Source organism: Lepisosteus platostomus, chromosome 6, assembly GCF_059453375.1.
Source record: "Lepisosteus platostomus isolate fLepPlt1 chromosome 6, fLepPlt1.hap1, whole genome shotgun sequence".
NCBI lineage: Eukaryota > Metazoa > Chordata > Actinopteri > Semionotiformes > Lepisosteidae > Lepisosteus > Lepisosteus platostomus.
In genome coordinates, this window is record NC_142616.1 from 66,562,626 (window position 1) to 66,583,378 (window position 20,753).

Sequence of the window (20,753 nt, forward strand, 5' to 3'; positions counted from 1 at the left end):
CTTGAATGTGGTGGTGTCGCATAACACCAGACTGTTTTCACGCCCAGCAGGCCGAGACACACGGAGGGAGAGGACTTCCGGAGTGTAACCGGTGCAGCAGCCTTGTGGAGTCGATCATGTACGTAAAAGGGTTGGGGGGGACGATTAAGGAGTGCGCTGTGCATGGTTTTGCAAACTACGATTGCACCAGTGAGGTCTAAAATCCCAATGAATGGCACAGGCCGGGAGACGTGACCGCTCAGCGGAATCGACTGCGGAATGAATACTTTTTGCCCCGGACGGCGGCAGTCACGCGTGGGCGCCTGTAAACACTTTTCGCGCAAGGGGACGTTCACGCCCTTTTCGTACTACGTCGCCGAGGCCCATATCTTGACGGCAGAGCTGCGTTGTGCAAAAGCTCCGGTTGCGCCTTTTCCGTACCGACAGCACCAGCGTCCGGCGCGCCTCCCGCAGAGCCCACACATGCGCAGCTGCCGGCACCTGGCTTGTCTGATGCTGTTTAGTCACTGATGTATCCCGGAGTAACACAAACGTGTTTGTGAGGCCGGGCGTATTAGGCAACGGTGTTTCTTCAGAGTGCATTGAGCACCCGCTGGGCTCGGCCGGGAAGTAGTTAAGATTTCTGGTAAACTCGCTCAGTTGAGACACAGGGCGCGACTTGACCGCCGATTTGGGGGGGGGAGAGAGAGAGAAATTCCCGTGTGGTTTAGTTTGGTAAACCCGTTATTTTATGCGGCTCATTGGACCTCAGAAATCAGCGACCAATGCTGCAGAAGGAGAAAGTCCCCAAGTGCAGGGTTGTGTGTGAATATAACGACCTGAAGGTTCAAAGGCACTTTTTTTTTTAATCAGGGGGAGATTAACGCCTGTCTGTCCATATCTGAGTTTAGGACCCTCAAGGCAAGGCTGCTAGTGTGTAAAACCCCTGCTTCTTCATGCATGTAGATTCGCTTCTTCATACTTTTGCTCCTGGGTTGCATGCAGTCTCTCAGCCACGTGTAGCTGTAGCTGGTACTTTGATCAGCATTCTTAATGCTAAATATACAACCATAACATTCATAAGAATATAAGATCACAAAATAGAGGTATTTTGGTCCATATCTAGCATGTTTGCTAGTAGGTTATTGATGTGGAAATCTCTTCTTCTGGCAGAACAAATGACTTCAAAGACCTGTCTGTACAGCTTGTTCCACACTTCCACAACTCTTCGTGTAAAGACGTGTCTCCTGTTCTTGGTTTTAAATGCACTTCCTTGCAGTTTCCTGCTTGTGTCCTCTGGTCTGTTGCCCTTTTGTTCCTGTTGGAATCCACTAGGCTGTCTGTTTCAGCGCCCCTGAGGACTATAAATACTTGAATATTCATTACACACAGCTCTATATAACCACTTCTAAAGCACTGACAATGTAAGCAATGAATATGCAATGCAAATTAGGATAAAGACAGGATTGATCAGTTTGAACTAGATTACTGCAAAATAAGAATTAATTCCTGCTGCATTTAAGTTGAAAAAGTTTTGGTTAAAAGCATACGTGGCTACATTGTATGTACACAAAGCAATGATGTGGAAAAGCAGGACATTTTTAAACGTGTTCTTGTGGTTCAGATGCTGGTGTGGTTTCCTACAGTTTTTATTTTTGTGCTTTCAAAAGAAAGATCTGGTTTCGTCGTTTAACAGAGGCACCCAAAACGTTTATTTATGTGCCACAAAAAGACTTATTGAACGGGCAGCTTGAGAATGACATCGCACACAGGAAGCAGTTGTCCTTCTCATGGGGAGGGGGGAGGGGAGGAGAGATGAGCTCACAAAACGCTCACCAAGGAGATCCTGCAGGTTTCTTTCCACCTGAGCTCTTCGCTCCCTAGGGATTTCATTCCTCTACAGATAGGAGGGGGAACGAGGAAGCCGTTCTGCACCTGCAGGACAGGGGGAGGAGACAGGAGCTGCTGCACCAGAGGGGACTCGGGGGGGGGGGGACTGCAGGGAGGACAGACCATCCCAGACCAGAGTGGGGTTCAGCCCGGACACTGGGGTTAACAGCTAACACCCCTAGTCCTACAACCAGAGCCAGGATCTTTTAATGACCGAGTAATCAGGGCCTCAGTTTAATATTGGAAACTGCAGCCGTAGCCTAGCCCCGAAAACGGCCGTGTCTCCCTGAGACTTTGGCCCCTTGCTGGCCGGAGAGGAAGAAGGCTGAGCTGCTGTTCACAGGGGAAGCTCTGTGGTAGATGTGGAAAATATCGCAGTAGGTTTTCACGCCCTTATCTCTGTCAGAATGACTTCTCAGAAAGGCTCGTGATGCTCCCTGCTCTTGGGGAGATGGTGCATCCTTGTAGCTAGAGCTTTGCCTCCAGATGCTCATTGCGAGAGGCTTGTCAGTCACGTAGACAGATTGTCATGAGCCCCACTTGCTTGCCGAGACCCTGTTTTTCACACCGTCTTTAACTTTTTTAAAAGCCGGACAGAGTTGGTCATTAGCGTGATGCGTGTACCAGTTTCCTGGTTAATGTTTTCATTAATTAAAGCTACCGTGTCGTTTTTATTTTTTACTCTTCAATTAACGTCAATATCACGTTCACTGTTAAATTTTGCAAGCAATGAACCGTGAAAACAGATGGTAATTTAGCCAATTTTTGGTGCACTTAATTAACAGTGAACACTTCTGGAATGAAGGTCTGAGACCCTGGGTCACCAGCACCTGTACTGAGACTCCCTGCTTCCCAGCCTCTCCCCGGCGGCGCTGTCCCAGGACAGCAGTCAGTGATCCTCGCTCGTGGTCCAGAAGAGCCACAGTCCTGCAGGGTTACAGGCGACTCTTATCTCCTGGATGACTAAAATAGTAATCGAGTCCAGGCCAGTTCATAATTGAGTCCGCTGCTCCCCTCGGAGCTCAGGGCAGATGAACAGCGGACGGCTCCGGCTCTCTCGGACCAGGAGAGAGGAGGACTGCTTTAATCCAGCAGGGGTGTCGTGCAGAGTGAGACGGTGGGAGGCCTCACCCCCAGAAGCACTCCCTTGCAGTGATGCTGCAGTGCGCACCTCCGCTGGGTTGACCTCCATCCCTGGCCTGGCTCTAGACCTGTCGGCAGGCGAGTCTTGACGGTGTGGGAGACAGGGCCGTCGAGCTCTGGGCCTCTAGGGGTGCTGCTCAGCAGGGGCCTATAGGTTTCTTTACATCTCCTTCTTCCTAAGAACAAGGACAGACTTCAGCTTGTCCAGAGGGACTTCATTCATATAATAAAAGAGGGCTCTGGCGGTAGGAGAATCTGCAGCCTTCCGGCGCTCTGCAGGAGACGCCTTCCTGCCTCCCTGCAGGCTGTGGAGACGTTCAGGAGGGGGTGAAGAAGAAGACACTGCTCTCCGAAGCATTGCTCAAGAAGCCCTGCCTGTTGAAACTTGAGTGCTGTTGATGGAGAGATACTCTTGTGCGGCTCTTGCAACACTAACAGTGGTCTGTTATCGATGCAGAAGTCAAGTCAGTTTTTAGGTGCCACTGGCTGTTTATTGACCTTGCGTTATTTATCCCGTTCGTTCACTGAAAACACATTCTCGTTGACAGTGATGATCTGGAGACTCGTCTATGCAGCAGGACTTCACTGGAGCTGGGCAGCATAGCTCCTGTTCTGTATGGCCATGATTTTCTGGTTGTCCACCTGAGCCCTTAATTACCCAGCCGAACTCATCATTTGCTTAATTAGCCTTTCTTTCTTCTTGCTAAGATTCCTTGAGGGGCCAATGCTGGGCTTCACAATCTGAGTTAACTACGTTAGGGCTCAGTACTCGATGTAGGATTTGAACCCACAACCCCTGGGTTCGGAGCCCAGAGCCCTACCCACTATCCCACCCTACTGCCCAGGCAGGTGCCCCACTCAGAGCTAACACAGAGCCACTAAGATCATGTGTTTCCTCCTGAACCTGCCTGTAGAAAACTCAGCTCTTGTTCAGGAGGAAGCAAACTAAGAATAAAACAAAAAGCCCTGGTTCAGTTTTACCGCTGCAGAATTTGGAATCGAAACTTCTATTCTATTTAAAGACAGTAACAGAGAAGCAGTAAACTTATTATTGTGGTTCTTATTAATGGATTTGGCAGGTGACTTTATCTGAAGTGCTTTGACCTAAAACAAAAAGGATACAGTTTACATTGGGGCGCCTTTTAACAACACAGAAGTCAGAACGGTACAGAAATGCCTGCGAAAGACTATGACGTACCCCAGAATGATTTTTTTCCCCCCAACGCTAGCAGGTAAAGTGCTAGGAGACACTCTACGTAGTCATTGCATGTAAAAAAAAAAGAAAGAATGTTTTGTGCATAAAAAATAAATTCCAGCACACTGACCAGTACGTTTCTCACTTACAGTACACCCCAGTTAAATAATCAGTTACAAATGACAGCACACGTGTTGATGCATGTCCTGTACAATATAATTATGGGGGCAGCAGTGGGATTAGTGGCAATTGCCCCATGTGAAAAAGTCAAGATGTTTCTAAACGTATGCGAGTATGGGTAAAACAGATATATGTGTGTGGCGCTGTTAGTTTTATCATGACGAATGCTAGGCTGAGCAGGTGGGGTTTCTCGGTGTGGGCAGTCGAGCTCCAGCCCCGCTGGGTGTTGCAGTTCGTGACCGTCAGTGAGAAGGCGCTTGCAACAGGCTCTGTCCTCACTTCCTCGCCCTGCTGTCTGCTCGGCGAGCCTCTCTCTCTCTGCCTGCTGCTGTGCGTCTGTCTGTCGGCCTGTGACCCCCACATCTCTCTCTCTGACACGGCTGCGTCTCCTCATCAGGTGAGTCTCCGAGGTGCCAGGGGTCCGGTGCGCATTGCTGTGTGCCCACGGTGCGAAATCTGTTGGTTGTGCGTTCGATGGGCACACAGGACATGGACAGACACCACTGCCAGACTGGCTCTCGCCTTCTGGACTTCTTTCTTTTCAGCTCTTCAGCTTACTAGTGGCTGATCCATATCGGCATTAGTGTTTGCAGGTGATCGAGCTGTAGCCTTCCTTGGGTGATGTTTCCTCTTTGCTCTGTGGTGCAGCTGTACAGAAGACCGGTCACAAACAGGGGAGAAGGGTGCTTTTTGTCTGTAGCTAATCGATCCCAGGATCTCATCCAGCTGTTTCTTGAAATAAAGAAACGGGCTTCTACTTCAACAGCGTGGCTGGGCTACTTGTTCCGGACCCAGACCACTCTTTGTGTAAAGGACCAGCCCGAACCCTGCTCTCACAACCTTGTGTGAGCAGGTTGTGCAGCACATCTCTCGGCTGAGGAAGAGACGCAGAACAAGATGGAAATTTTGTTGCTTCATAGTTTCAGGGCTGTTTTATTGAAGATGGCATAACTTTGCAGCTACGCAAAACTCCGGGTGGGAAAATGTAAGGCTAGAATTTAGACTCCAGGGCTCTAGGATGTAAATGATCTAGAGCATAAGTTCTTGGAATAAAGTGCTTGGTTCTTCCTTCTACAAAGTTCTCTTCTAAACTGGACGCGAGCTGTAATAGAAATTTTTCAAGTGATAGAAAATCTGGGCTTATTTCTGCACCAGTTCTGTTAGCAACGTCTGAGTGTTGGGGTGCGTGGTTCTGCTGGGGTGTTGAACTCAATGTTGGGGTGAGTTTGTTCTTGAAAGCAGCAGGTCTGGGAGCACCAGACGTCTGCAGTGCGCACTGTGCAGTGTGTTAAAGCCGGTGTCCTCGTGATAGAGGCTCCGTGAGGTCATCCAGTGCTGGTGAGAAGCATGGGTGTGCTTCCTCATGCCAGTGAAAAGAAAGACCGACGGGCAAAAGTGCTCACTACCGAGACCCTCAGACACCCACGGACGGGCACACAGCAACATTACTCAAACTGCTCGCGGGTGCCAGGCTGGTGCCCAGTGCTGTTTATGTCCACCTTTCCAGTGTCAGAGGTCAGAGCTGCACAAGCTGACTGACGGTTAACTGTCTGTCGAAACAGTAAGGGAGGCTTTGGGGAGGGAGCTCACCGAACTAACCACATACAGTGCAGTTTGGGACGTGGGTACGTCATGTCCCAAACTGCGCTGTATGTGGTAACCATACCTACAGTGCACAGGAGTGAGCTGGAGATAGTGGGGAATTGGCTCATTTAAGACTATCAATTATTATTCATCAGAAGTTGTGTCATAGCACAAATCCCAGGGAGAAATCGAGCTGGGCGTCCTTGTGAAGACCTGCAGTGTCCAGTGTGGAAGCCAGCAGGTGCAGGGCTGGTGTGTGTTTGCCCCCTGTGCCCTGGGCTGGGTGGGCTTGCTGGTGTGGTAGAGAGGAGATGGGAGTCTGAATGAGTAAGGCTGGACGTACTGGCCAGTGGTTCCAACCTGTGCCCAGGAGCTCCGGCCTCTTTGACTGCTGCTTGTGGGAGTGTGCCGAGCATCGAGGACACCTTGTACACTGACCTGCTGAAACAGCATCTTGCGTCAGCCCGTTCGCAAAACAGAGGCAAAGCATTGGGGGCGCCGTTTGCGCTCAGTTTTGGCTGTGATTGTGACACCAACAGACACACGCGGTGGAAGTCTGAAGCTTGGGGATATTTTCACATTAAATATGGTGGTTTCTCTGAACGCGATCGGTTAGTTTCTTCAGGTATCTGAACAATTTGAATACAGTTTTGAGGGTCATTTGTTGGGCTCACTGGGTTGCTAAGATCTTTGTAATGTTGAGCAGCTTGACATCTTGTCTCAACATGGCACAAGAAATCCAGTTTTGTCCCATATCCCCTCATCCCTGAATCCCTTCCCAACCCAGTTTGCAATATCTTGTATACTGTATATGTAAAGAACAATATTCTATATATACAGTATAATCGGTATTCTGTATGGATTTGTGCTTTCTCCAGGCATGTTTTTCTTTTTTTTTTAAGCTTCAGGTTTTCCTCATGCAAATTCGAAGGTGGCCTTTTCATTTGAAGGTGACAGTCTTGCACTGTCACTCTGAGATCAAGGAAGAAACAAGACGGTTCTCACAAGTGGCTTCTCTGAGGTCTGAGCACTGTAAGGTGTGAGCAGAGAGCTGTGGCGAACCATCAGCCACAAAGTCGCTAGTGTCTGCAGTTTCCTAATCCTCTGCGCTCAACACGAAATCTAAGACCAAGACACCTCAAAGAGTGGAGGGGCCAGGTCCCGGGTGTGTGGGAGGTGTTTGACTGGAAAGCTAGCAGGATGTGTGTGGCGATTCTCCACAGTGCCATCAGGGTTTGAGAGATCAGCCGTGAAGCAAGCCACAAAGCTCTCTGCCCCCACTCCTCCCTGAGGCTCCTGGGAGAGAGCGGACCGGGCTTGATACTGGGTCCAGACGGACTTTTTTTTCCCTGGAACCAGTCCAAGATCAGTTAATATCTGGGGAACTGTGTCTCGCCTGAGGTGTTTCTCCTTTTACAGATTGCTGCTCTGCTTCCTTTACCAAACAGCTGCAGGAGAGTTAACAGGGCTGTTTTTTTCGTTTTAAGTAACCCGTGTTTCTTGTGACGGGGTTTTCATGCGCTCACTGTTCAGTAGCAAAGCGTCCTGCAGAACAGCCAGCGCGTGAGTCGGCAGAGGTGTCTCTCCTGGCCTGCACAGTGCGGCGCAACAGAGCGCGTCTGTGTGCCGTCGGGACCGATGCAGACGCGGGGAGGATTTCAGACCCGCCTGTTTCTCCTTCTGCAGCACGAGGGGGTCAGGGAGGTTTAGCACGAGTCCCCTAGGGCGGAACACTAAGCACACAACGGAGGGGACACAAACACGGCGGTGACGAGCATGACCTTGGCTGCGTGTGTTGGGCGGGGCCCCGCGGAAAACGCTCGTCCATCTGGCTGGTATCTGTAGCGCAAGCGCCAGGTCGTTTGCCACATCGTGGCAAAGACGGGGCCGAGACGCGTCATGACAGGGGGGCTGGGCCTAGTTAAGTACTTGACTGCAGATTTCGGTGAAGGCCGCGGGCGTCCCATATGGCGGGGGGCTCCCAGGACTGCTGATGTGTAACGCGGTCCCCTCCCTCTCTGCTGTCTGCGTCTTGTGGCTGCAGGTGCGATGGGGAGGTGCAGGCTGTCCCTCTGCACCGGCGGCCGGACCTGCTGGCCGCGTGCGCCGACCTGCTGAACGCGGAGTGGCGGCGCAGCGCCGGGGCGAGGCGGCACTCCCTGGAGCAGTCCTGCGACGGCTTCCCCGTGAGCCTGGTGCTGCTGCAGGGCGCCGGCGCGGCCGAGAGGCTGCTGGGCCACGCCAGGCTGTCCCTGGTGGTGGGGCAGGAGGGCAGCCTGTTCGTGGAGTCGGTGGTGGTCGCGGCCGAGCTGCGGGGGCGGGGCTTCGGCCGCGCGCTCATGGAGGCGGCCGAGCGCTACGCCCGGGGGCGGGGCTTCCGCAGGCTGTGCCTCACCACCCACGACCAGCAGTGCTTCTACGCCCGCCTGGGCTACGGCCCCTCGCGGCCCGTGCAGAGCGCCGGCGCCATGACCGCGTTCGTGCCCATGGAGGTCCTGCAGAGGTTCTCGCGCCCGCCAGCGGAAGGGGGAGACTCGAGGATGGCGGCGGCGGCGGCGGTGGCACCCCTTCCCCGGAATGGCCCCCATTGCCTGTCTGTGACCACTCCCTCGCAGGCTCCTCCCCCGGACACGCCCACTGCACCATTGGCCCCGCCCCTCCCCCCTCTCTCTTCTTTGGGTCCTCCTAAGGCCTCTCTGTGCCACCCTGCCCCCCCTGCTCCTCCCCCTCCCCCCCTCTCCGCCCACCTCCAGCCCGCAGTCTCCTCGTCTTCCCCTCAGGCCGCGCTGGGGACGCCCTACAGGGATGCAAGGGGACGGCCTGTCTTCTGGATGCAGAAAGACCTCTGAGGGGACCCGGGATCCGGGATGTCGACCCAGACAGGAGGAAGTCGTCTCCTTCGCCCCGCGGCGGTGAAGAGGGCGTCATGCCAAGTGGATCAACGTCAAGATGGCACGATGGCGGGTTCGAACGTTGACCAGCAGCTAGGGAGGAGGAGGCAGGACCAGGACATCCGAGCCCTGGAGGCTCCCGAAGAAAATTCCCTTGGCACGCTGGGTGTGTAACCACCAGCCCGGGAAGAGAGCCTGGACACTAGTGCTACCGGACTCCTTTCACTCGTCCCGTATCGGACCTGCCAGCTGCCATGCGAGAAACGGCTGCGGGTTCGACACCAGCTGTGCCACCTGAGAGGCCTTCATCTTGGCAGCTGCGATATTCCCTTGTATTTTAATTTCACATTAAAACATCACTGAGCTTGACTTGAAAAAGACTCCTGTCTTTATGTGAGCATCCACAAGGGTGTTGTGCATCCTGTCTCCCTGCAGAGAGATGCCTGGATGGCAGAAGCAGGATCGTTTCTGTTTCGCGTCCGTATTTAGGAAACCGCTGCGAAATGTTTCTAGAATCTGGCTGGCGGTACTGCAGCTGGGTCCAGCATCTGAAGTACTAGTGTTTGTACTGGTGGACTGGACCCCGGACTGGTGGTACCGGGCTTCTTCTAGAGGCAAGGCAGTGCCTGCAGTATCACACCCCCTGTTCTACCGCAGATGTCTGTGTGACGTCGTGGGGTTTTACGAAACGCTGCAGTATAAACAGACGGAGCTTCTCGCGTTTAAAAGCTCCCCTGTGTCCCAGAGAGAAATGGAACCAAAATTGTTCAAAGTCTCCTGCTGCAGTATTTTAAGAGAACTTGAATCTACAGTATATCACCCTGCATCTCGCAACTGGCTGCCCACTGGAGCTCAGCAGTGTGAGCCTGGTCAGTACCTGGATGGGAGACTCCTGGGAAAGCTGAGGCTGCTGCTGGAAGAGGTGTTAGTGGGGCCAGTAGGGGCGCTTACCCTGCGGTCTGTGTGGGTCCTCATGCCCCAGTATAGTGATGGGGACACTTTACTGTAAAAAGGTGCCGTCCTTCGTATGAGAGATAAAAACCAAGGGCCTGACTCTCTGTGCTCATTAAAAATCCCAGGGCGTTTCTCGAAGAGTAGATAGAAAAGACTTTATTGATCCTGAAGGGAAATTGATGTTACAGCAGTCCAGCCCAACACAAGCAAAATAAAACAGACACCAGAATAGACGAAAAATTAGAATACGTACAGTAATACAAAATAAAAATAAAAAATAAATTAGGGGTGTAACCCTGGTGTCCTGGCCAAATCTCCCCCTGGCCTTTACCAATCATGACCTCCTAATAACCCCCCTCTCTGAACTGGCTCCATCACTCTGCTCTCCTCCCCACTGAGAGCTGGTGTGTGGGGAGTGTACTGGAGCATCATCCAGGTGGGGCTGCACACTGGTGGGGGTGGAGGGGATCCCCATGACCTGTAAAGCACTCTGAGTGGAGTGTCCAGAAAAGCGCTGTGTAAGTGTGCGGGATTATTACTGTTGTTTTATTGTTGAATTAGCATGGTGTGGTAACATAGACGTCGGAGAAATCGATTACAGGCGTAGAACAGAGAACAGGAGTGACTGCTTCACCCAAAGGGTTGTAGGTGTATGAAAGGAGCTTCCCAGCCAAGCTGGGCAAGACCCTGGAACCAGTTGGCTGCTGGACCAGCTGGATGGGCCCAGTGTCCTCCCCCCGTTGGTGGCTCCATCACACGCCTGAGCCCCCGTGCTGTCTCGCTCTCTGAGCCCGCGGGGTGTCGGGGGCACATGGGCGCCCCAGTTTAACAGCGCTCTGTGTGTTTGCAGGAAGGACCATGCGGTGCGGAGTCCTGGCTCTGCTGCTGGGCCCGGGGCCGGCGGCGCTCGGGGGCGGCTCCGCCCTCCTCCTCCTCGTCCTGCTGCCGGACGCCGGGGTCCGGGGCGACTCGGGGGCGCCCCGCGACGAGCCGGCCGCCGCCTCCCCGCCCCTCGTCCCCCGCCGCCCCTTCGTGGTGGTGTGGAACATGCCCACGGCGCGGTGCCAGAGGCGGTACGGCGTGACCCTTGACCTGGACGCGTTCGACATCGTGGAGAACCGCCGGGGCAGGTTCCTGGGCCAGAACATGACCATCTTCTACCGCAGCCGGCTGGGGCTGTACCCCTACATCAGCGCCGGGGGGCGCGCCGTCAACGGCGGCGTCCCGCAGCAGGCCCCCCTGGGGCGGCACCTGGGCAAGGCGGGGGCCCAGATGAGGGCCGCCCTGAACCCCGACTTCCGCGGGCTGGCCGTGATCGACTGGGAGGAGTGGCGCCCCCTGTGGGCGCGCAACTGGGGGCGCAAGCAGAAGTACCGCCGGGCGTCGGAGCAGCTGGTGAGGGCGCGGCGCCCCGAGCTGCCCGAGGGGAAGGTGGCGCCCACGGCCCGGCGGGAGTTTGAGGCGGGCGCCCGAGAGCTCATGTCCCGCACCCTCGATCTTGGGGTGCAGCTGCGGCCCGGGGGCCTCTGGGGCTTCTACGGGTTCCCCGACTGCTACAACTACTACAAGGGTGGCGCCGGCTACTCCGGGCGGTGCCACCCCGGGGCGCCGGGCCTGAACGACCGGCTGGACTGGCTGTGGCGCCGCTCCACCGCCCTCTACCCCAGCGTCTACCTGACGCGCCGGCTGGGCTCCTCCGGGGCCGCCGCCCTCTTCGTCCGCCACCGGCTGCTGGAGGCCATGAGGGTGGCGTCCAAGTCCGGCTCCGCCCGCCGGGCGCGGCCCGTGCTGCCCTACGCCAGGGTGGCGTACGCGCACACGCTCCACTATCTCAGCCAGGTAGGGCTCGGCGGGCGGACCCCACCTCCCCCGGTGGGGTCGGGTTCGATTTCCTGGGAGCTTCTGTCTCAGGTCGGCGGGCCGCTGGGTTTTAAGAAGCCTCTGCTTCTTTACAGAGGCAGAGCGCCGCAGACGAGGCGCAGACAGACGGCGTGATGCGTGGGGCGGGGTGACGTTCTGTTCTGCTTTGAAAACTCTTGTTTGGAGCTTCTCCGTTCCAATTGGAACAAAAAAAAACCCACTGAAAAGTAGCTTTTGAGGCTGGTTTGGCTCAACCTGGGACAATAATTCATGCCGTCAGATCAGCGATTGCACCGAGTACACCTGATCCGCTGGCCTCCGCTGACAGACCACAAATCTGTAGACACATCCTGATCGTCACTGTTTATAGATAGACTGGTGGGGGCTGGGAGAGTGAGCTCTTTCTAGTGACAAAGGAAGTAGCTGCACGGCAGAGAATTCGCACAACAAAACCTTAAACCCTCAGTGGTCACGTCAACACCATCTTGGCGAGAGCAGCCCGTGCCGAGTTGTTTTCACGCCTACTGTAGGTGAGTTTGCAGCACGGCATCTTTTAATGCTGAAGTAGCTGAAGGAGGGAGCTGCGTGTGGGCTGCACAGGAACAAGTTAAAGGTTTATTCCAGGCTGAAAAGAGACGAAAGGAAACACCTTCCTTCTCTTGTCAGCATCGTTTAACGCTGCCGAGCAATGCCTCAACTTGGCCCAGAAAGGCCAAGTTCAAGCACAGCCTGCCGAGCAGCTGGACCCAGATGATACATTGCTGGAACAGGGGACAGCGGCTGCAGGGGGCCGGGGGGCTCTGGAGCTCACTGCAACGCTCCTGTGGGCTCCGTGGACGGACACCTGTCGCTCCCAAAAGAGCTGGGGTTACAGGCCCTGGCCAGCAGGGGGAGGGGGGCGGGGCACATGGGCCTGTTTCCCCACGTCTCCTCATTCACTCCTGCTGGGGCTCCCTGTGGGATCCGGGTTTGGAGTGAACGCGCCGTCACACGCCAGGAATAGATCTCGGTCCTGCGGGGGGCTTCACGGCCAGACGCCGTTTTCCCATCATCACTCAGTGCCACAGGCCGGCAGTCTGTACCTCTGACAGCCAAGACTGCCTGCACTCCCTGCGGGAAAACCGTGTTGTGCTTCCCTTACCGACCTGTTCCAGCCGCCTGTGAGTGTGGATGTCGGAGCAGGGGAGACTGTCAAACTGTCAGGGCTGTCAGAACAATCCAGTTCTTTGTTTTAAGGATAAAACAAGCACAGCTCCACTCGGAGAAGGGTTATAGTCTCTGTGAGACAGTATACAAGATTCCTGAGACACAAGTGGAGTGAGAGACAGGCAGTGTGAGATACAGGCGGGAGTGACACACAGGCAGTGTGAGATACAGGCAGGAGTGACACACAGGCAGTGTGAGACACAGGCAGGAGTGACACACAGGCAGTGTGAGACACAGGCAGGAGTGACACACAGGCAGTGTGAGACACAGGCAGGAGTGACACACAGGCAGTGTGAGACGCAGGCAGGGGTGACACACAGGCAGTGTGAGACGCAGGCAGGAGTGACACACAGGCAGTGTGAGACACAGGCAGGAGTGACACACAGGCAGTTTCAGCCGCAGGCAGTATGAGACATGGACATTGTGAGACACGGACATTGTTAGACGTGCGCATTGTGGGACACGGGCAGGGGTGACGCGCAAGCAGTGTGAGATACAGGCAGGAGTGACACACAGGCAGTTTCAGACACAGGCAGTATGAGACACGGACATTGTGAGACACGGGCAGGGGTGACACACAGGCAGTGTGAGACGCAGGCAGGGGTGACACACAGGCAGTGTGAGACGCAGGCAGGGGTGACACACAGGCAGTGTGAGACATGGACACTGTGAGACGTGTGTATTGTGAGACACGGGCAGGGGTGACACACAGGCAGTGTGAGACGCAGACAGGGGTGACACACAGGCAGTGTGAGACGCAGGCAGGGGTGACACACAGGCAGTGTGAGACGCAGGCAGGAGTGACACACAGGCAGTGTGAGACGCAGGCAGGGGTGACACACAGGCAGTGTGAGACGCAGGCAGGGGTGACACACAGGCAGTGTGAGACGCAGGCAGGGGTGACACACAGGCAGTGTGAGACGCAGGCAGGGGTGACACACAGGCAGTGTGAGACGCAGACAGGGGTGACACACAGGCAGTGTGAGACACAGGCAGGGGTGACACACAGGCAGTGTGAGACGCAGGCAGGGGTGACACACAGGCAGTGTGAGACGCGGGCAGGGGTGACACACAGGCAGTGTGAGACGCAGGCAGGGGTGACACACAGGCAGTGTGAGACGCAGGCGGGGGTGACACACAGGCTGTGACTGTGTCGTGCTGGTTCCAGAGCGAGCTGGAGCAGACGCTGGGAGAGAGTGCGGCGCTGGGGGCGGCCGGCGTGGTGCTGTGGGGAGATCTGAGCTTCGCTGGCTCCAAGGTCAGATGCCGCCTTACGTTCATCTTCATCTAAACATCTGTCTGTCTTTCCATAATTTTATACCACTTTATCTGCTCCCGGGCCCAGTCCAGCAGGGCTTTCTGAAGACAGGATAATTTCATTGTAATCAGTCAAGCAGGAGATTGGTTACATTAAGTAATTTTTGGAACAAAACTCTTAATACCCAAAATTAAATTAATTTCTTAATGAATAAATCAATAAGCCATCACTGCAGTGATTACTGTCAGTCTGTCCCTGTGGCATGTGTTGATGACATCACTGCAGAGTGTGCTGATGACATCGCAGCAGCGATTACTGTCAGTGAGTGGCATTTCAGTCTGTGGCGTGTTCTGATGACATTACTTCAGAGATTACTGTCTGTCCCTGTGGTGCGTGGTGGAAACATCACTGCAGCAATTCGTCTGTCTCTGCAGCGTGTGCTGATGACATCACTGCAGTGATTACTGTCAGTCTGTCTCTGCAGCGTGTGCTGATGACATCACTGCAGTGATTACTGTCAGTCTGTCTCTGCAGCGTGTGCTGATGACATCACTGTGGCGTGTGCTGATGACATCACTGCAGTGATTACTGTCAGTCTGTCTCTGCAGCATATGCTGATGACATCACTGCAGTGATTACTGTCAGTCTGTCTCTGCGTGCGTGTGCTGATGACATCACTGCGGCGTGTGCTGATGACATCAGCTGACTTGTTCTGTCTGTGTCCAGCGCCGCTGCGAGACCCTGCGGGACTACGTGAGCTCAGACCTGGGCGGCTACGTGAGGAATCTGACCGCGGCCGCCGCCCGGTGCAGCGAGCTGGAGTGCAGCGGGAACGGGCGCTGCGCCCGCCGGGACCCCCACAGCGGCGCCACACTGCCCCCCGCCAGCCTGGGGTCGCCGGGAGAGGTCGCGCCCCCAGGCCTGCGGGACTCCGCCTTCAGCTGTGTGTGCTACCAGGGCTGGGCGGGACCCCAGTGCCAGGACAGGCTGCCCAGCGCAGGGGGTGAAAGCACAGCCGCCTTCTAGCCCGGGAGACTGCTGAACATCAACGACTGGCGCCATTATTTAAAGTCTCCGAGTCGGGTTCGAGCGCAGGCACCGCCCCTCTTTAGACAGTGACTTATTGGCTCCTCCATCCATCCATCCATCCATCCAGTTTCTCACCACCTCGTCCACTTCAGGGTCACGGGGAGGGGGAGCCATAAGCTTAGTGGTTATAATTCAAACCAGTGAAGGTCTCTGAGAAACGTTTCTTCTGTCAAAACGGATCTGTTGGCATTGCTCATCGCTCAAAGCAGAAGAGGGGCGGGGTTTTGTTTTCTTATCTGTTTAGAAACTTAGACAACCAACAGATGACCACTGTGTAGCAATTTGGTGCTGTTGCAGACATACTTGCAAAATAAAATAAAAAAGGTCTACAGCTTACTTTGCCGCACTAGAGCTGCCTGTCTCTCTGAGGGGGCCGTGGGCCTGACCTTTGACCTCGCACGCAAACCAATAGGAATGCGGAGGGGTGTTATTGAACTTTGCAGGAAGAGCCATGAGTGATTCGTTAGCATAGTTTAATTAATTTCACATTGCTTTATAAACCAGGAACTTTAGCTTTGATAATCAACAATTATACCTTTAATGCACAATCTCTCAGATTTGTTAGGGTTTATAATTTGACAGTAATTATGGTTTTTCTCAGTCCTGGTGTTTATAATGCCAGCGATCACCTGCAGCGCCATGCCGCCTGCACCTGGAAGCTCGGCCTTGGGCTCAGTCCTGCAGGGTCTGACGCAGACGCTGGCCCCGAAGCAGGGGGGTGGGATTATCCACCAGACACGGCAGGCTCTGAGCCGAGGGCCCGGGGGAAGATTTCAATCTTTTTTATTTGTGTGGTAAAAGCTGTAACAGAGATCTCTCTCCCTGGATAAATGTATGTGTATCTGGCAAGAATGGGCACAGTGAATACACACAGAGGAAGAGTCATGTCAACGTCATTTTTTGTTAAGGAAAGTAAAAGATATCAACACCATGAAAAACGCCTCCATCACAGGGCCTACAAGGACCTGGAGCCGGGCATGTGTACAGCATGGCATGGCCGTCACCGCTGTGTGCAGGGGTGCGCGTTCTGATCGGGCTCTGCTCGTCCTTCTTCCTCCGGTTTACTCCCGGCCAGGCTCTGACTCTGTGGGCCCGGGCCTGAGCCAGCCGGTCTGGGGTCCGGGTCTGGGTCTGGGTCTGCGCAGTCGCTGCGAGTCCCAGGTGGGGGGGGTTCCTCAGGGACTGTGGCGCCCCCTGGTGGCAGTCAGGTTGCGCAGCAGCTCCTGCAGCGCAGGGAGGAGCTGAGAGACCTCCCGGGACAGCGCCTTCCTCTCCCATGAGGCTTGGGAGAGGGCGTACAGGGAATCAGCTTGCTGGACTGCAGGACAGACAGACAGACAGGGAGGGAGAGCTGGCTTTTACAACCTTTAGAAAGCTGAAAACGGCAGGCTGGCTGGCGTGGTCTTCTCAGCGTGCTCCCTCGTCATGCTACACTGCCTCTAATGAGCTTTTCACTGGACTTTACTCCAGTTGGACACCTTCGCCACCGCTCGCCCCCTTCAACAGCCTCGAAGGCACGGGCGCCAGCCTGCCCAGCTTCTAAACCTCACACCACGCTCTGGAGAACAGGGGCCAAAAGCTCAGGGCGAAAAAGACCAGTCCGGATTGTATTCCGGAGCACTCTCACTCTGGTCCATCCACCTGTCCATTTCCTAACGGCTTGATCCAGTTCAGCGTCGCGGTGGGGGAGCTGGAGCCTATCCCAGCGATCAACGGGCACGAGGCAGGGTGCACCCAGGAGAGGGCACATACAGACACGCACACACTCACGCCAGGGCCACTTTTCCCAGAAGCCAGCTAACCCACCAGCCTGTCTTTGCACTATGGGAGGAAACCCATGTGAACCCATGGGGAGAGCACGCAAACTCCACGCGGACAGCACTCCAGGAATCGAATCCAGGGCCCAAGCACTGCAAGGCACTGAGCCGCCCTTAACCTTAAGGCAATTTCTGCCCATCTTATGATCAAGCAGAGGGAAGCAGCCCTTTGTAGCAGTAAGTGGCTCTTTTTGAGAGGTAACTTTCCCCCCACTCTGATGGAACCAGGAGACGGCAGAGGGACCGTGCTCCTGGCAGGAAGTGCCCTCACCCAGGAAGTAGAAGATGAGCGCGAGGGCCACCAGCAGGAGGGTCACTGCCACACACAACCAGGAGAACCGGCACAGCCCCGGGGTGCAGCAGGCACAGCACCTGCCCCACCGCCGCCTCATTGGGTATCCGGTCTGACAGACAGCCGGCGCGTCCAGCGCCAGAAGGTTCCCATTGGAGGAGCCGTGCTGGGGACGGGGAGATCTGCTGCCTGGGGGAAAGGGGGAGACACAGGCCAGGTCAGTTCGGTCCTCGGGTATCCCTCCGCCAGTACGTCTGCCCTGCGATGCCGGAAACGTCCATCCCTATCATCCCAAACGCCTGCCTCCGTTATCCGGGCCTCTTCCACAATCCCAGCTGCCGGTGTGACACGTGAGGACGTTCTCAAGTGAGTTTATTTTCATGTGTCCGACACGGTCTCGTCCACAGTCCGGCCCTGACGGCCCGGTGAGAATTCCTCCGGCCTTGTGTCCCGCTCAGGGTAGTGACTCTGTTGTATCGCGGGGATTGTCGTGCCGAGGCCTGCCGCTGTGGCGGTCTCGGCTTCTTCGCCCCCCCCACCCGGAACCCCAGACAGAGAAAAGTGGGAACCCGCGTGCATGCTGGGAGAGGTCAGGAGCACTCACCGGCCTGCGTCTTGGCGCCAGGATCGGCGCAGCCGTTGAAGCGGTGCAGGTCGGCGATGGAGTCGACGGAATGCAGCTCGATTTCGGTCAGGTCCCGGTCACTGATGCGGACGAATCCCGCTGCGGGGGAGGGCGGAGCCTTTAGCATGGCTTCTGTCGTGGAGGGACAGACGGAGAGAAAGGGGAAGGCGGTATTATGGCTGAGGGCCTAAAGCTAGCTAGACTTTATCAACGTGCCTTTCAGATCTTCAACAATAAACACAAAAATCAGTGCTGATCTGATTGGCAGTGTGTTGGGGTGACTATCCCGGAGTGCTGATCTGATTGGCAGTGTGTTGGGGTGACTATCCCGGAGTGCTGATCTGATAGGCAGTGTGTTGGGGTGACTATCCCGGAGTGCTGATCTGATAGGCAGTGTGTTGGGGTGACTATCCCGTAGTGCTGATCGGATTGGCAGTGTGTTGGGGTGACTATCCCAGATGATCGGATTGGCAGTGTGTTGGGGTGACTATCCCGGAGTGCTGATCTGATTGGCAGTGTGTTGGGGTGACTATCCCGGAGTGCTGATCAGATAGGCAGTGTGTTGGGGTGACTATCCCGGAGTGCTGATCTGATAGGCAGTGTGTTGGGGTGACTATCCCGGAGTGCTGATCTGATTGGCAGTGTGTTGGGGTGACTATCCTGGAGTGCTGATCTGATTGGCAGTGTGTTGGGGTGACTATCCCAGATGATCTGATTGGCAGTGTGTTGGGATGACTATCCTGGAGTGCTGATCTGATTGGCAGTGTGTTGGGGTGACTATCCTGGAGTGCTGATCTGATTGGCAGTGTGATGGAGAGCTGTAGTAGCCTGGAGCCACGATGCTGTGGGGTCAAGTGATCTTGCAGGGGGCCGACAGGTGTGAGCAGACCCCAGGGGCTGGTCACAAGCACCTGACCCTGCGCCTTCCATACACCTGCTGGCGATGTCATTCATCACTTCATTAAACTTCAAGACCAGCTATTCCAGACCTTAACTCCCTCGAACTGCAGCTGAATGCATAGTGATTAGTCATTTCTTAAACTGAGCTTGCAGTACGAATTGCTCATAGATGATCTGACTTGAGCAAAGCACAATATTCAGGAGAAGATCTGCTACTTGGCTTCCCATAGTTGATTGAAGCAGATCTTACAACCCTAAAATTTTACTTTTCGGCAAGACAAGAGGGGTCTAGTCACACGAGTCTTTGTCGGGCCAGGCCTCAGGATTCAGTGTCACTTGTTTTTGTTTTTGGGGTTGGGGGCAGGTTGACCAGCAGTCAACAGTAGCCACCCCGGTTCCCTCCTAGAACCACCCCTGCAGCTCATACAAAGAAGCTCATTTTCCAAAAATACCTCTCATACCAACACAAGAGCAAAGTCCATCCTTCCCTGAAGCGTCACTGTCTAGGATCATATGATCGGGCTCCCAGACTGAGTCAAGACAGCACTGAAACAACCACTTTTGGGCAGCTCTGTCTCTTGACTACCATTGTAACCTACTTCTCAGACAGTCAACCCTTTTCTGGACACTGAGCTCAAAGCATCTCCAGTCCACAAGTTCTGAAGTGCAGTAAAAGCTTAAAGCATTAATTCCACCAAGTCCACAGCTCCTCTTCCTCCCTACTCCCCACCCCCTTACCTTGTTACCCGGTCTCGAAAAAAATGTGTCGTCCCACGTTGGAGAAGTAGGGGTGTCTTTGAAGAAGGAGGCCCTGTCCCCAAAACAGTCCCGGTGCAGGAAGCCTGGACCTCAGAGAGAGAGAGAGAGAGACGCATCCGAGTCAGAGGAAGAGCCGAAACATTTGCAAACAGAAACTCTCCGCTTCTCCCCAGCCCGCGGAGCTTCTCGGGAACGATTCCAGGCCCTGTTCCCTCCCTCCCTCTCCCTCTCCCTCTGTCACTCAGCCCCGGCCAACAGCAGGAGCCCCTGTCCTAAAATAGGAGCAGGAATGTGGGGAGTTATAAATAGCAGGGCAGGGGGATGATTCAATTATCAAACTCCGGCGCAGAGAGAAGGCACTGCATGACATCCGAGGACTCACCATGATCACAAAACTAACACTTCCTTCTCTTTCTCTCCGACCTGCCCCGACTCTGTGCCAGGACAGTGTCCCAGACTCTCACACGGCTGATCTCTCCAGGACAGTGTCCCAGACTCTCACACGGGGCTGTGTCCCAGGACAGTGTCCCAGACTCTCACACGGGGCTGTGTCCCAGGACAGTGTCCCAGACTCTCACACGGGGCTGTGTCCCAGGACAGTGTCCCAGACTCTCACACAGGGCTGTGTCCCAGGACAGTGTCCTGTAATATTCAAAAATGGATATGTTAATCGTATAATAACTAATGACTGCCAATTGCTAATCAGAGTTTTGAGGTGAACTAAGTGATTATGTCATGCACAGAAAGGTTAATAATAAAATATTATTTTTACTTTTTGAAACTACATATAGTTACATAATATTGCAAACAAAAACGATCCTTTGTAGCACCAAAGTAACGGCAAAAAACGAGCGATAGAGTGACACTGTGTGGTTATTCTACCGCAATACACGCAAAAAGTTGAATATTTTATTTTAATACTACAGTACTGTTCACCATTATACTCTAACAAGGACTGAAAATGTAAATTTACAGCTGTATTAACTTGTTAACGCTAACAACACATGTGCTTCTGAAATTCTAAAAGATCCAGCGATGGATTTTAAGAGTCTTTGAAACACAAACAACTACAACACCCAGAATCCTCCAATACTGGTCGCTACTGACTTTCACGTAAATGCAGATTAAGAA

At 54.5% G+C, this 20,753-nt stretch overlaps 3 protein-coding genes across 4 annotated transcripts; 2 read left to right on the forward strand and 1 right to left on the reverse strand.

Moving 5' to 3' along the window:
- The first annotated feature begins 23 nt into the window (after positions 1-23).
- On the forward strand, positions 24-9,240 carry naa80 (N-alpha-acetyltransferase 80, NatH catalytic subunit). The gene is made up of 2 exons (XM_088637045.1): positions 24-118; positions 8,016-9,240. Coding segments are annotated over exons 1-2 (807 nt in total). The 5' UTR covers positions 24-116; the 3' UTR covers positions 8,821-9,240.
- Positions 41-15,565, forward strand: hyal3 (hyaluronidase 3). Of its 2 annotated transcripts, none has more exons than XM_088637044.1 (4): positions 41-118; positions 10,667-11,655; positions 14,051-14,140; positions 14,867-15,565. In XM_088637044.1, exons 2-4 carry the CDS (start codon positions 10,675-10,677, stop codon positions 15,164-15,166), a joined length of 1,371 nt encoding a protein of 456 aa, XP_088493170.1. In that variant the 5' UTR covers positions 41-118; positions 10,667-10,674; the 3' UTR covers positions 15,167-15,565. The 2 variants fall into 2 exon arrangements, with proteins under 2 accessions (XP_088493170.1, XP_088493169.1); XM_088637043.1 differs by lacking the exon at positions 41-118 and adding an exon at positions 125-4,784.
- Positions 15,566-15,996: 431 nt separating this feature from the next.
- Positions 15,997-19,868, reverse strand: LOC148662180 (uncharacterized). The gene is made up of 4 exons (XM_088637047.1): positions 19,602-19,868; positions 17,943-18,095; positions 17,318-17,527; positions 15,997-16,547 (listed from the first exon to the last, which is right to left on the reverse strand). The coding sequence occupies exons 2-4, from the start codon at positions 18,088-18,090 to the stop codon at positions 16,405-16,407; spliced, it is 501 nt and encodes a 166-aa protein (XP_088493173.1). The 5' UTR covers positions 18,091-18,095; positions 19,602-19,868; the 3' UTR covers positions 15,997-16,404.
- Positions 19,869-20,753: the final 885 nt, after the last annotated feature.

Coding starts and splice junctions, on each gene's coding strand:
- LOC148662180 (XM_088637047.1), bottom strand. CDS start 18,090: ATGCTAAAGGCTCCGCCCTCCCCCGCAGCGGGATTCGTCCGCATCAGT. Junction 17,528..17,942: donor TGGCGCCAAGACGCAGGCCG/GTGAGTGCTCCT, acceptor CCTTTCCCCCAG/GCAGCAGATCTCCCCGTCCC. Junction 16,548..17,317: donor GCTCATCTTCTACTTCCTGG/GTGAGGGCACTT, acceptor TCTGTCCTGCAG/TCCAGCAAGCTGATTCCCTG.
- hyal3 (XM_088637044.1), top strand. CDS start 10,675: ATGCGGTGCGGAGTCCTGGCTCTGCTGCTGGGCCCGGGGCCGGCGGCG. Junction 11,656..14,050: donor CGCTCCACTATCTCAGCCAG/GTAGGGCTCGGC, acceptor TGCTGGTTCCAG/AGCGAGCTGGAGCAGACGCT. Junction 14,141..14,866: donor TGAGCTTCGCTGGCTCCAAG/GTCAGATGCCGC, acceptor GTCTGTGTCCAG/CGCCGCTGCGAGACCCTGCG.